Source organism: Oryx dammah, unplaced genomic scaffold (assembly GCF_014754425.2).
Source record: "Oryx dammah isolate SB20612 unplaced genomic scaffold, SCBI_Odam_1.1 HiC_scaffold_23, whole genome shotgun sequence".
Taxonomy (NCBI): Eukaryota; Metazoa; Chordata; class Mammalia; order Artiodactyla; family Bovidae; genus Oryx; species Oryx dammah.
Genome location: NW_024070207.1, coordinates 102,667,701 through 102,682,731, shown reverse-complemented (window position 1 = coordinate 102,682,731; position 15,031 = coordinate 102,667,701). Strand labels below are relative to the sequence as shown.

The window sequence follows — 15,031 nt, the reverse complement described above, 5'->3', positions numbered from 1 at the left end:
CAGCAGCAGCAGCAGTTGGCTTTCAACCTTGGGGTTCTAGATTCAACAGATCTTGGGTGGGGCCTAAGAATTGACACTTCTAACAATTTTCCAGTTGATGCTGACGTTGACTGTCCAGGACCAGAGCCTAAGGCATCCATTATAAGCAATGAATTACCTAGCCATCTTCAATGGAGTAGATATATATCATCCTTGATAAAAATAAGAAAATAGGTCTTAAATCATTTTCTATAGGACTTAATTTTCTTGAAAAACCCCACTTAAGCAAAGCTGCAAAGCGAATAAATACGAAAATAAATAGTAAAAAGTTATCACTTCCTATTTTAACTATCATCTGTGCTCTTAAGGTTATTTATTCTATTATGTCTGACCTCATGTCAAGTCAGGGCTTTTAATTTCTTCTCCCAGAGTACATGCTGTTAAACATTTACTATCACACCAATGAATATTATTTCTTTTTATTTATTAAAACATAAGCCTTGAATCCAAAAGCGAACAACAACAAAAATGCCTCTGATCAGTGAGGGAAAACTACCATCGAAAGTCATGAAATGTGGAAGATATTTTTCTGTTCTGACATCAGAGCTAAACATTGAGAATTAAATATCATCCAAGGCTGGTGAATTTATATATATATGTATTCGGTCTTTTGATTCCCCTGCTAAATTGCAGTGAGTTCACAGGGAAAGAATAATAAGAGGAAATAGAAGTTGTTGGTAACAACAACAAATAGCAATAGATATTAGGGAAGAGACCATAAATGTAAAAGTAGCTATCTGAAAACATCATGATCTTGGATCACTTATTGAAGGGATAAGGGTGCAGCAAACAGTCTTATACATTATATAACCTATAGGAAGTCACCTGTATATGCTGAGAGACAAAGAGGGAGAGAGGAAGAGAGAGAGATTAGAGATTGATTTACATACTGCTGAGATCTGCCCACTCTTACACTCAGCAAGCATATGGCCCCATAGTGAGTAGGCGAGGAGAGATGGGAATTTGCTGTTTCTACAGTTGGCTTAGGTTTCACTTTCTTCTCATGGTGTAAGCATCTCACTGCACTGAGTTAGATTTTAAATATTTAAAGTATTTATCTAACAGCCTGCCTCTGAAATAAAATTAACTATTTCTTCTGGGTCTCAACTGAAGACGCAGTGATCAGTACTGAACTTCATATTCCATGTGCACGATGAAACTGAGCAGGACCCTGTGGGGATCCTGGGCACAAAAACCTTTCTCTGTCCCGTATTTCTTGTTGGTAGGAAATAGGCTTCATTCAGCCTCCATGACTTTCCCTGTGTTCCAAAGGTCAGGTTCAAACAGTTGCTAATCAGGGAAGGGAGGGGATGCAAAGACAAGAGGAGCAGTCAAGAAACAGCCGAGCAGCCTTGATGCGAGCTCTTGGTTTCACCTCAAGGGATACACAGAACAATATCTTTGAGCTCTTCTGCAGAACTAAAACCTCCAACAAATGGAAGATGTTAACTACTTGATGAAGCATTCTTCATTCCAGAGACAAGGTTTGATAACCTCAAGATCCACAGAAGTTCATCAGGAGACCCCTGAGGCCAGATTAAAGAAATGCAAGCCTTGCACACACTGTTATCCTTATCAGCAACTCAGCCCTTGAACCATTTCTATAAAACTCCTCACCCAATTCCCCCACATAGGGACACACAGTTTTGCCTGGCAAAGCAATAAAGCTAATCTCTTTTACTTCACCCAAAACTCTGTCTCTCAGATTCAGTTTGGCACCCATGCAGAGAAGCTTTTTCAGCATCAGTAACTGTACAATGAAACAGAACAATAATTGATGCTTATAATGATGACCCTGAAAATTAAGAAAGTTTTAAATTACACTATGTTTTAGTATCCAAAGTCCTGGATTTCAGTCCTAACTCGTTACTACTGGTTTTGTGATTACTAGCAAAATCAGTTCTCTTGCCTGGAAAATCCCATGGACGGAGGAGCCTGGTGGACTGCAGTCCATGGGATCGCGAAGAGTCGGACACGACTGAGCGACTTCACTTTCACTTTTCACTTTCATGCATTGGAGAAGGACATGGCAATCCACTCCAATGTTCTTGCCTGGAGAATCCCAGGGACGGGGGATCCTGGTGGGCTGCCATCTACGGGGTCGCACAGAGTCGGACACGACTGAAGCGACTTAGCAGCAGCAGCAGCAAAATCAGGTAGGTCAGTCAAATTCATCATCCTTGAAACATGTATATAATACTACCACCTAACTCATAGCTTTGTTGGATTAACTAAATGAGATCTTTTATATGAAAAGAACTCTGTGAACTTTAAAGTACTATAAAATTGTTGGTTAGTTATTATGCACTGCTTAATGAAGCAAAACAGAAGATAGTCGATAAAAGTTTTCATTAAGATAGTTAAAATGAAAATATTCCAATGCTTAAAAGATTTGGTTTAGGTTATCATGAAAATAACATGTTTATATAATCAATTCTCTTTTATTAATACATAAAACTCTGAATGGTCTATTCATTTATTAGAATGTTATTTTGCCCATTGTTTTTTCCAGATGGGTAAATAAGGCATTTATATGATTTCAGATGTAGAGATTTAAAAAATTAAGTAGTAGCCCACAGTGTAACACAAACGTCTGGTACCCCAAAGAAGCTCAGAAGTGTATGTTAACCAATCTTTCATAAATATTAGCAAATGACATCACATAAAATGGCTGTAGATTTTGATTCAGCTGGTCACAAAAACACTCTTGCCACTTTTCAAGTACCTGTTGTACTTAGAGTTGAAATCGGCTATTTATATATTATGGATAAATATATATTATTTATATAAATGTATATTATTTATTATATTTATACTATTGGTATAAATATATTATTGATTAATTAATACATTTATTATTATAAATATAATAAATACTATATTATATATAAATTTGCATGTTTATATATAATAAATAATATATATTATAATATATATATAATTTTTCATTTGGTTTTGCTTTCCTTTTTTGTTCCCTGGCCTGTACCCTTATTTTTTATTCTCTCATCTTTTCTATTAGGCTGTAAAGTTCCTTTAGATAGCAAAAAATGTTTGGCTGCAGCAACTAATGGAGCATTCTTCACATAATAGACTTTAAGCCATACCCATAAAAAAATGTAAAAGGTAATGATTTGCTAATGATGTTAATCTTTGCCAAATTTGAAGGAATCAAATGCATGTCTAAATTCCAACATCTTTAAATATAAAATCAGGGGGATAATAGTTATCAAGTCCTACTCTTGATTAGGTGTCCCGAGTTTTCAGACTTTGAATGTGCTAAGCAAAACTGCAGATCCCAGGATTTCCTCACAAGAGCTCAAAACTCAGCAGTCATAGTAGATTCATGTTTTACCAAAAAGGACAAACTCTGAGATTATTTTTTTAAGGGAAAAATGAAATTCATTCTAGGGGGCATTTGTACCCGAGCATTATTCTCCGTTGTGTGTGTGTGTGTGTGTGTGTGCGTGTGTGTATGTGTATAATTTCCCTGGAGTTAGTCATTAAATGTTAAGACAATTATATCAAACTGTGAAATTTCTTCTTTATGAAGAGTGAAAATTAATTACAAAAAAATTATTTCTGAATATAGGTTTCCTTTTTAAATATAAGATGGAATTTAACTCAGAACTACTTATGTTTGGGATATTCAAAATTTTTAAATCTTGTAATTTTCTCTTGTGTTAATGTTTGGCACGATATTAATATCTGTTAAATAAATGAATCATCCTATGACTTTATATAATAGACATACATGTGAATATTGTAACGGAAACATCTATGTCTCCACGTCTGTGTCTATAAATGCAATTACTACAACTGAGGACCAGAGGTGAAATTCAGATCTCTAAAATGCTTGTCCAGTTCCAGCATGAGCTACTGAGTAAGACTAAATTGAGACTCTTCCCCAAAATATTTTCTCACAAAAGAGTCAATTCATATTAGCTTATAATGTCTTTTGTGTTTCAATTGTTTTATTTTGAACAACAAAGTTCCACAGTACCCTGAAATACTCTTAAGAGATATGAATTTGGGATGCATATAGAAGTTATCTGCCAGAATTGGTTAATAAAACAAAAAGGAAGTGAAGAAAATTGATAAACTATTAACAATTATTCCTAGGGTATACCTTCATGTTTACTAGTGGTAAAAGTCATTGTAAGCAAATGTTTTAAAGATAGTTTTTAAAAGCTAAACAATAAGTTATTCTGATGGAGTGATATATAATTCACATCTAAGAACAATGAAAAGATTCTCTCTCCTAATATTTTGGGAATGGGCACTGAAGTTAGGGATAAATATTCCAGCGAAAACATTGAGGAAGTGAAAACCAGGCCTTCTGGTAAATGGCAGTTAGCTAGGTATGATGGTCTCAAGTAAACATAAACAGCCACAGAAAATAAACTATACAGAGATATGGACATCCAAAGGCCATGTTTAGGGTAAGACAGAGACAAGGCTACTATGCCACCACAGAAATGACAAATAGGAGGCAGTGTTACTTTTTCTTAACTCTGCTCTGCTTTAATCCTTTCATCTTCTAGATAAAAACTGTTAGGTACGTTCTTAGTTGTCTCTGGACAGAGAGCTTTAACTGCACCATTTGGGGATTAAAACACTGCCATATTGCAAATAACTTAGAAGGAAGACAGTAAGCTCTAGAATTCTGGAATATGTGTGTGAGCGTATGTGTCTGAGTGTGTGAATGAACTCTTTTCATAAAATACAAATGTGGCAAAAGCAATATTCTTAATTAGTGTGTTATTTTATAAAATGTGAGATTTCAAATATTAGAAGTGCTAATCAATAAAGAAATTAAATATAACTAGGCATTTGACAATCTCATTCACATTACTAAATGATTCTATCAATTGCTCAAAAGTTTATTATAAATTTTATCTTCTCATTGGGAAAGCGGGGTTCTCCTTATATTCGAGCATAAGTGATTATCACTGATTTAATCTCTCATGGTCAAGACTTTTTACTCAGTTGTAAAACTTATTTGCATTAAAAAATGAAATTCTGATACTCATCTATTAATAAACTATAAAATCTCTCTAATATTGTTACTCCCTATAATTCTTTCTTGAACTGTTTCTATTACCATTGACATGGAAATTGTGTTTATCAAGTGAGTCAGTCAAAATGGATCTGTTCATCTGGGGGATAGACTCATATCTGTTATCTTGCTATTGATTCTGATGTTACAAAAAAAATTACATCATATAAATGAGATCATAGTCTGATAGATGATTTATAAAGATCCAAGTACTATTATAATCACAATATGTAATTGGGCAATATTTTCACCAATAAGACACCACTTGACCTTTTATATTGTATATAAATTTTCAGATGAACATCTATTGTGAGTGATATATTTTGAATTATCAGGCAAAAAAAAAATAATAAACCCAAAGAGTTTTTCAAAATTTCAAATGTTGATGTTGGCAGTAGAACAAACTCAGGAGGGGGAAAAAAACAGCTTAATCTAGTTAATTAACAACAAAACAGCTGGGAAAATGAAACATCCCTGGTTGTGACTGACTATAATTGAAAATGACTAATGATGCTGTCATTCTTCAGCTTATATTGGAGGAAATGATGCCTGGAAGATGATAATTGCCCTCTTGACCATTTGTTTACAGCAATTATTTTTGTGTTAAAGGTTGGGGTGGAACCCTTTGGCCAAATATAGAAAGTTCCTAACACCTCATTTTTTTCCTCTTAACATTAAAAAAAAAATTCAAGAGCAGTAATAAAACATATTATTAGATTCATGTTAAGATTTTCCTGGATAATTTAAAAAGTTAGCAAAGCAAACCAGCTGGTGTGATCTTATCACTTCACCAAGTAACTAAGAAATTTTAAATTTCATTAATGTTCTCAGTTCTAATAATGGAAGGTGATATAAGTATTTCAAAATATGTACACACATTTAAAATTTTTTAACAGGAAGAGTGGTGTTCCAAAATTAAAGTTAAAGAAAGTGCAAATATAAGAGAATGCCATCCAAATGCTTAAGTTCTAAAGAACTAAAAAATTTTTAAGTCAAATAACAAATGGCTTTTCTTTTTTGTAATAAATATTGTTGCTACTGAGGGCAGTTGTCTTTGTTGCTTTTTAAATGCTAAATTCGGGGCTACTGAGGAACCTACTCATTACTCTGTGAAAATGGAACATATTAAAATGATTCCACCAACAGCATTACCATAAAATATTATTACCAAAAGTATAGCTTAAGCAAAATATTCAACAATTTATCGAACTTATCCAAGCAATCTTCAACAGCTTCTGAAGTTAAGATAAAGGAACAAGGTACAAATCAAATGAAATAAAAGTGTGTGTGTGTGTGCGTGCGTGTGTGTGTGTCTATAGGCGAGAGAGAGACAGAGGAGATAGAAAGCAAAACAAAGATGCTTACTTCTTCAATTATCTTATTTTAAGATTTTCCCAGTAAATTTGCATCACAGATCTAGTGCTACATTGTGTCATTAGTAGAACTGTCTCCTAATATATGTTTGATCTTTAAGAGGAAGTTCTCAAAGAAAATCAGTTGATCAGTTATGGATGACAGAAAAATAAACTACAATTTTACCATCTTTGAAAATTAAGGAAACCCTAGAGAAGGTGATGAAATGAAGGGTGTATATATATATATATATATATATATTTAAAAAAAAACTGAACAGGGATGAGCCAAGCTCTTAAAGAGGACTCAGCTTGGGAGGTTAGCGTAGGAGGTAAGCAGACAGCCTGTCTGATGTAGAATGTAGAGGTGCCAATAGACAACCAGTTTTCTAAGAAACAGAACCATTCTCTGCTGTGTCCTTAATTAGAATGTCTGAAAATGGAGGATATACTAATTATCCATTTAAATACTGGATCTTATATACACACCATGAGGGATTTTCATTTTCCTTTGAAAGACTATCACCATCTTCTTTATAATTGTTACATTTTCCAAATGTACCTCCTCCCTAAAACAAAAACCAAACTTTTCTCATGGAAATGTATTGTAGGCTACTTGTACCCTTGCTCCTTCTATTAAAGGGTGAAAAACCTGAAAGTCAAGGAGGAAAGGCATTCAGTTCAGTTCAGTTCAGTCGCTTAGTCGTGTCTGACTCTTTGCGACCCCATGAATCGCAGCACGCCAGGCCTCCCTGTCCATCACCAACCCCCAGAGTTCACTCAGACTCATGTCCATCGAGTCCGTGATGCCATCCAGCCATCTCATCCTCTGTCGTCCCCTTCTCCTCCTGCCCCCAATCCCTCCCAGCATCAGAGTCTTTTCCAATGAGTCAACTCTTCGCATGAGGTGGCCAAAGTATTGGAGTTTCAGCTTTAGCATCAGTCCTTCCAAAGAACATCCAAGACTGATCTCCTTTAGAATGGACTGGTTGGATCTCCTTGCAGTCCAAGGGACTCTCAAGAGCAGTCCAAGGGACTCTCAAGAGTCTTCTCCAACACCACAGTTCAAAAGCATCAATTCTTTGGTGCTCAGCTTTCTTCACAGTCCAACTCTCACATCCATACATGACCACAGGAAAAACCATAGCCTTGACTAGACAGACCTTTGTTGGCAAAGTAATATCTCTGCTTTTGAATATATTATCTAGGTTGGTCATAATTTTTCTTCCAAGGAGTAAGAGTCTTTTAACTCCATGGCTGCAATCACCATCTGCAGTGATTTTGGAGCCCAAATAGATAAAGTCTGACACTGTTTCCACTGTTTCCCCATCTATTTCCCATGGAGTCATGGGACCAGATGCCATGATCTTCGTTTTCTGAATGTTGAGCTTTAAGCCAACTTTCTCACTCTCTTCTTTCACTTTCATCAAGAGGCTTTTGAGTTCCTCTTCACTTTCTGCCATAAGGGTGGTGTCATCTGCATATCTGAGGTTATTGATATTTCTCCCAGCAATCTTGATTCCAGCTTGTGCTTCCTGCAGCCCAGTGTTTCTCATGATGTACTCTGCATAGAAGTTAAATAAGCAGGGTGACAATATACAGCCTTGATGTACTCCTTTTCCTATTTGGAACCAGTCTGTTGTTCCATGTCCAGTTCTAACTGTTGCTTCCTGACCTGCATATAGGTTTCTCAAGATGCAGGTCAGGTGGTCTGGTATTCCCATCTCTTTCAGAATTTTCCACATTTTTTTGTGATCCACACAGTCAAAGGCTTTGGCATAGTCAATTAGGAATAGTAAAATTAAAAAATTTTGATATATGAAGTCAAAGTTAAAATGCATAGTTGATTTATGTACTTTCAGAGCAATGGCTCACTCTTTAGAAAAACCATCCCTAATCTTTAAAAAGAAGTTTTTGATCCATGCAGAGATTTAAACAGTTCCCCCAGCTTGGTACCTTGTATTTCTAGGTTCCAGGTTTTGAAGGATGAGGTAGTTTTTTGTTTGTTTGTGATTTTTTTGTCTTCATTTTTCTTTTTTGTCAGCTTTAGATAGCATCCTTTAACATTTTGTTATTACACAAGAGGAAACCACTCTATATCCTAGCTTCTTTCCCTTTTCCTCTTCCAACATTTGTCAGCTTTCAGAGTGCTTTTTTCCTTAATGATGAGGTAGTTTCTGAGCCTCTAGTGTTTCAGGCAACCAGATGCCCCAGCTAATCTTCAGGAATTTCCAAGGTCACGCATGGTCCTTATCAAAAGCTGCACATGAATATTTGATTTCTCCTCACTCCTGATCTCCCAAATCAATTTTGCCCTTTGGCCCACTATGAACCTGATATGGTGATTCCTCTCCCAACTTGAGGGGTAAATGGCAGAGCGGGGATGAGTTTTCATTTAAGCTGTGCTTCTCCGCCATGAACTGATTTAAAAGGACATGGTGAAGGACGGGAGAAGAAAAGAAAGAAGAGGGCTGACTTACACAACGGTTTTCAAGGATGTGAAAGACAAGGAATTTACCACCCCCCTGCTCTCTCATTTCAGGAAGGTAATCCCCCTCTTCTGTCACTAATGCTGTAGTAGAAATTAGAGACCCCAAGAGGTGGCAGATCCCAGTTCTGAACTCACAGTGGCCCAGAATTTGAGGATATGACCGATTAGCATCAAGGTTTGGATGGTGTACATACAATGAATACACATTTTCTCATTGACTTTCAATGAAGGCTCTGCCTCTTTGTTTGCATAGGCTCAAAAGCAAAAGCCAACTGTAAGGCATATTTGTAATCTGTAGCAATTATGTCAAACCCTGCATAAACTCTTTGAGTAGGTAGAGCAGATCTACCAAATGGTCCATTTGTCCATCTCATTGCCTGCTATGAAAGTCACTCTGTTAATCAAGAAAGGTAGCTGCTTGGGACTAGCTTTCTCTAGTGCATCAAAAGAAACCCTGAAACTTGCTACTTTCAGGACCTTTTCTAGCTCTCCAATCTAAAAACTGTACATGTTGTTACTTTATGAAAATGATCATTCCAGGCCTGGACTGGATGCAAATTACTTTGGGAGGATGTTAGGAGTGGGGACAATATATTCCTGTATAAATGTCTATGGATATCTACCGCAGAAATCTGGGCCTTTCAGCACCTGCTGTTTGGATATTACATTTAGCCCAAACCTTTTAATTTACCTAAGAAAAACCCTCTTGTAAACTGTAAGGAAAACAAACAATTTTCTAGAAATGAAGCTTGGGCCAAGCACAAGCAGTGACCTTGGAGACAGAGTGTAAGTCATGGTAATGTTATTTGCAAGGACAAACTAGTTCTGTATAATGAGGTTATTGACCTGCACTGTTTTAGAGCAGTTTTAAACATGAGGGTGAGGCTCACTAAATCTCAGCCTGCAACATTAGCTAGAGAAGCCAGGACTGATCAATAAACAGCCACCATTACAGGCTCTCAGGAACCTTCATCATAATGGGGGCCATTATAATTTTGGTCAGGTACAGAAAATAAGGTAACCTATACCTTACTTCTATTTATCACTTGGACTCTCATTTGCAAATGAAAGCCATTGATTACCTATTTTTTGAGAACAGAACTGGTTTTCCATTTCTCTCCTTATGTAATAGCCTGTGAATAAATGTGTCCCAGACTTCAAAATGCACATGAGGAAAGGAAAGAAGTAGAAACCTTTCTCTTAGGCCAGCTTTTTTTTTTAATCAAAGAGAGAAGCAATTACATGACATTTCACTAAAAATTCTTGACCCAATAAAGTACTGATGCCCAAATGCCGATTTTCCTCTTTCATAAGAAAGAGCAACAGAAAAAAGAAAGGTCATGGACCATATTGCGATTCTTTACAGCTGCTGGAGATAGACAGTATGATACAGTAGCTTGATCTGAATGAAGCCAAACAATATGAAAAGCATCAAGCCTGGCAAGCAATGCAATAAAGCCTCAAAGAATTTAATCTACCTTGAAGGTGGGACTACTTTTTGTATTGATGGCAGCGCACCAGGACAGAAATGAGTCCTTTAATGCAATGACTCGTTAATAGCCTTAAAATCACAATATATAAATAGGATATGTTGATCAAAAAGACAGCTCTGCCTCTGCTATTGCAGATGGCCAATATTTCTTTACAAGTTATTTCATCGATTATAAATAGGGGAAGCATAACCCATTATGAGGTAATGGATATTGCTAGAGGTTGCTTCATTACCTTCACTGGCTCAGTGGCTGGTTTTTCCTTGTACAAATGCTGCCCTTTAGACAAAATCCCTTCCACATCCGGCTGTTTAGCTTGAACTGCTACTTCAGTTTCCTGGGGAAAAAGAGCACATACAGTGCAGATTAACTTCACAGTTAGCAATAAAATTACTAAATTTAAATATACCCTTGGAGACTCCACATGTATTGCAGATCAATTTCTGTGCAGTACAGAGGGGCTCAAAGTAGTTTTCAGTACAGAGAAAAGAAATAGAGGTCTTTGTGCCACATACGAAAGTTTAAAAAAATTATCCCCAATTTACTTGAATTGTCATAATACTATTATGTAGAAACAGAGAAGATACTTGCTATTTTTCAGAAAAGGTAAAATGCAGTTATAAGAAGTATGATCTATGCATGTGGTCAATATGGATAAATATGATAGTTAACTCTAATAATCTCAGTAACCCTAATGTCCATTTTACTACACACACTTCCTATTTTGGCTCTGAATCCCAAATTTTGTTTCAAGATATTTAGAAACCAAAGAAATCTTTCCACATCACTGTCAAAATGACTAACTTTCTTTCCAAAGAGTAAACACTTAAAGCACAGGATCAAGGCTGATTAATTATTAGGCAGTCAAATTAAATAGACCTTTTGAGGAATGATTCAGTTATCTTTAAAAATCTGCTTTCCTTAGTCTGGAGAGGACTGAAGCCTGATCATATGACCAAAAAACAAGACCAAACAAAACAACACAACAAAAGAAAAAAAAAAAAACACACACCCTCTTTAGATACATGAATATAAAGTTTTTTGCCACTGGCTGCTCTCTAGCTCTCCTGAAAAGAGGACCAAAGACATGTGCATAAATTGAAGCTGAAGGAAGTGAAGTTAAATATTACAGAAGACTTTTTGAATGGAACACTTGTTAAACAGTAGGATGGAGTATCGATTAATCAATGTCAGGCGTCAGTCAGGACCTGGGCAATCTTCCCCAGATAGCAATTCCTGATTAACCTGTATCCTCTTCCTCCCTCTCCTACCCTGTAGCCTCCCACCACTGCGGTGTGTACGTGTCTTCATGCCACTGTTTCCTTTCTCCACTGTGTTTGTCCCTGCTCTCTCTCAGCTCATCCAAACAGGGTGTCCTCTGAACCAAAATTACTATAATCTTATATGGCACAGTAGTGTTTCTTATAACTTGTGGGTGCTCATCACATGCTCCTGAGAAGGATTATTTCTTCAGTTCTTATAATAAATAGCAGTGGGAGGTAGCCACTTGGTGAAAAGAGTCCACAACATTATGTGTTACATGGGTACGTGTGCAACACACAGACACACACCCACACGTCCTTTAGAGAAAATAATTATGGAAGAAACAAACCTAAAATTATAAGTATTAACTCACTCTCTATGACAAAAAGTTCTAAATGTGATTTTTTTTAAACAGCAAAATTGTAGCAAGTTCAAAATCAGAGTGTACTTGGTGAGGGTTGGATCTTTCCTTCTTCCCTTAGAATGATTTACAAGGGCACCTAGTTCAAATTTTATACCTTCAGACAATGAGCACAAATAGTCAACAATTTTACTACTGTTTCATGGATGCAGCAAATGATTAGCACTAACAGGTTCCTCTCCCTGCTGCCCTGAGCGGCACACAGATTTTTCCAACCAGGGATTGAACCATTGAACAGGTGACCTCTGCTGTGGAAACCTGGAGTCTTAACCACTGGACCACAGGGGAAGCTCTCCCTGTACTCAGTCTTCAACTGAAAATAAATAATTCCAAAGATCACAAATAATTGATGCCACTCTTTAGGAGGCACTGGTAAACAACCATGGCTAAAAGACTGCACTTGCTATGACAAGGAATTCCCTCAGGAAATAAACACACAAATTGTAATTCATAAAATCTTCACTGGCAAATGAACAGAAAGAATAGCAAGGCTGACATGAAGGCAGTCCAGATATTACTAAATTATTACAAGTTCTAAGGAGGTGCTTATTAGATGGGCTATGGGATGCCATGTGAAATGTCTATGTTTTACACTTATTAAAGAAAGTAAAATATTTCCTTTTCAGGCCACTGAATTCACCCTAGATTTAGTTCTCTGATGAATGAGCATTGCAAAGTCACATCATTTCCATTTTTTTTTTTTTAATTTCTGGCCACACCACGTGCAAGCAGTATCTTTCCTGATCAGGGCTAGAACTCTAGTTCCCTGTACTGGAAGTACAGAGTCTTAACTACTGGTGGTAGTGGTGGTTTAGTCACTGAGTTGTGTCCAACTCTTTTCAAGGCCATGGACAGTAGACCACCAGGCTCCTCTGTCCATGGGATTCTCCAGGCAAGAATACTGGAGTGGGTTGCCATTTCCTCCTCCAGGGGATCTTCCTGACCCAGGGATTGAACCCTCATCTCCTCTGTCTCCTGCTTGGCAGGCAGATGTTTTACCACTGAGCCACCTGGGAAGCTCTCCTTAACCACTGGACCACCAGGGAAGTCCACATCATTTCCATTTATAGAAATATTTCCTAGTACCATGTCCTTCCATCAACACTATTGCCATCTCTTCATCCTTTAATGAAAAAATGGAGAGTTTAAGTACCAGGATGAGATTTATACTTGGTCCAACAGAAATAGAGCAATGGGTAAGAGAAATCATATTCAGCTCTTAATTCTTTGTGAGTACTTCTCCTTTATGATTTTTTTGGAGAACTAGGATCTGATTATACATACCTTCGATAAATCACTTTAGAAAGGCCATTTTGAGGATAACTTTCTACCATTTACCTTACTACATTTATTTGCAATGTGAATTTATTATTGAGGGTCAAATATTATTGCTTGAAGGGTCAACTGTAGTAAATCTGATTAAATTCCTTTCATATGTCCCTTAGTATAGTTTTCTTGCTGCTGCTAAGTTGCTTCAGTCGTGTCCGACTCTGTGCGACCCTAGAGATGGCAGCCCACCAGGATCCCCCGTCCCTGCGATTCTCCAGGCAAGAACACTGGAGTAGGTTGCCATTTCCTTCTCCAATGCATGAAAGTGAAAAGTGAAAGTGAACTCGCTCAGTCGTGTCTGACTCTTAGCGACCCCATGGACTGCAGCCCATCAGGCTCCTCCGTCCATGGGAGTCTCCAGGCAAAAGTACTGGAGTGGGGTGCCACTGCCTTCTCCATAGTTTTCTTAAGCTCATGTAAAAAATACACTCTGAGAAGCTGATCATCAAGCTGAAAAAAATGGAAATATATGTGAAAAATTAAAAAAAAATTGATATCCTTTCATGCAATTAAGTGAGTTCCCTGGTGGCTCAGACGGTAAAACGTCTGTCTACAATGTGGGAGATCTGGGTTCGATCCCTGTGTCAGGAAGATCCGCTGGAGAAGGAAATGGCAATCCACTCCAGTACTATTGCCTGGAAAATCCCATGGACAGAGGAGCCTGGTAAGCTACAGTCCATGGGGTCGTAAAGAGTTGGACATGACTGAGCGACTTCACTTACTCACATGCAATTAAGATTTGACATGGAAAAATTTTAAAGCAAACAAACAAATACCAGCCAAATCACATGACTATGCAAAGATAAGAAAAAGCTGCTGAAATCATTAACTGTGCTAAAAATATCAACAAACTGCTACAGTGATATTAAATGATTCCTATCAAGTGATATAATAATATTAACAAAACAGAGTTTCTGAAACTTTACCATGTGTCTGGGCTTTCCTGATTACTCAGATAGCAAAGAATGTCTGCAATGCAGGAGACCTAGGTTTGATTCCTGTGTCAAGAAGATCCCTTGGAGAACGGAATGGCCACCCACTCCAGTATTCTTGCCTGGAGAATTCCATGGACTGAGGAGTGTGGCGGGCTGCAGCCCATAGGGTTGCAAAGAGTGGGACACAATTGAGCGACTAACACTTTCACTTTACCATGTGTCAAACACTTTATTTTTTGTACATCTGTTCTCGTACTTACACTCCTACATAAAGGGTATTATCTGATTTTGCAGATGATGAAACCAAGAGAGATTAGGTCAATTTTCCAAGGCCATATAGCTTGCGAATGGCAGAGATGATATTATTACCAGAAAGTGTGTGCCACTAAACCTCCAATTCATCCTACTTTGTTGAGTAGAGCATGTGTGTGTGTTCTGTGTGTGTGTGTATGTGTGAACACACATGTATATGCTAAAACTGGCAGTCATGCTTCTTACTATAATGTTCATTTTTTCTCCTCTTCTTTAATTCCAGTGCATTCTATAGTATCATTCCAATGGGTAAATGAGAGAAAACCCTGTCTTTTCCAACAACAAAAAAATTCTTATATAGCCTTTAAAAATTCCAAGAATGTCTCTTTGTGGGTTTATGATT

At 37.1% G+C, this 15,031-nt stretch overlaps 1 protein-coding gene across 6 annotated transcripts in view; it reads right to left on the bottom strand.

Annotated features, from left to right (window-relative positions):
• DMD (dystrophin) overlaps positions 1 to 15,031 on the bottom strand; it is a 2,254,125-nt gene that overhangs the window by 745,088 nt on the left and 1,494,006 nt on the right. For all 6 annotated transcript variants that reach the window (XM_040266338.1, XM_040266336.1, XM_040266334.1 and 3 more), the window contains one exon: positions 10,664 to 10,765. In XM_040266338.1, the coding sequence (XP_040122272.1) occupies positions 10,664 to 10,765 (102 nt within the window). The remainder of the gene's footprint in view (positions 1 to 10,663; positions 10,766 to 15,031) is intronic.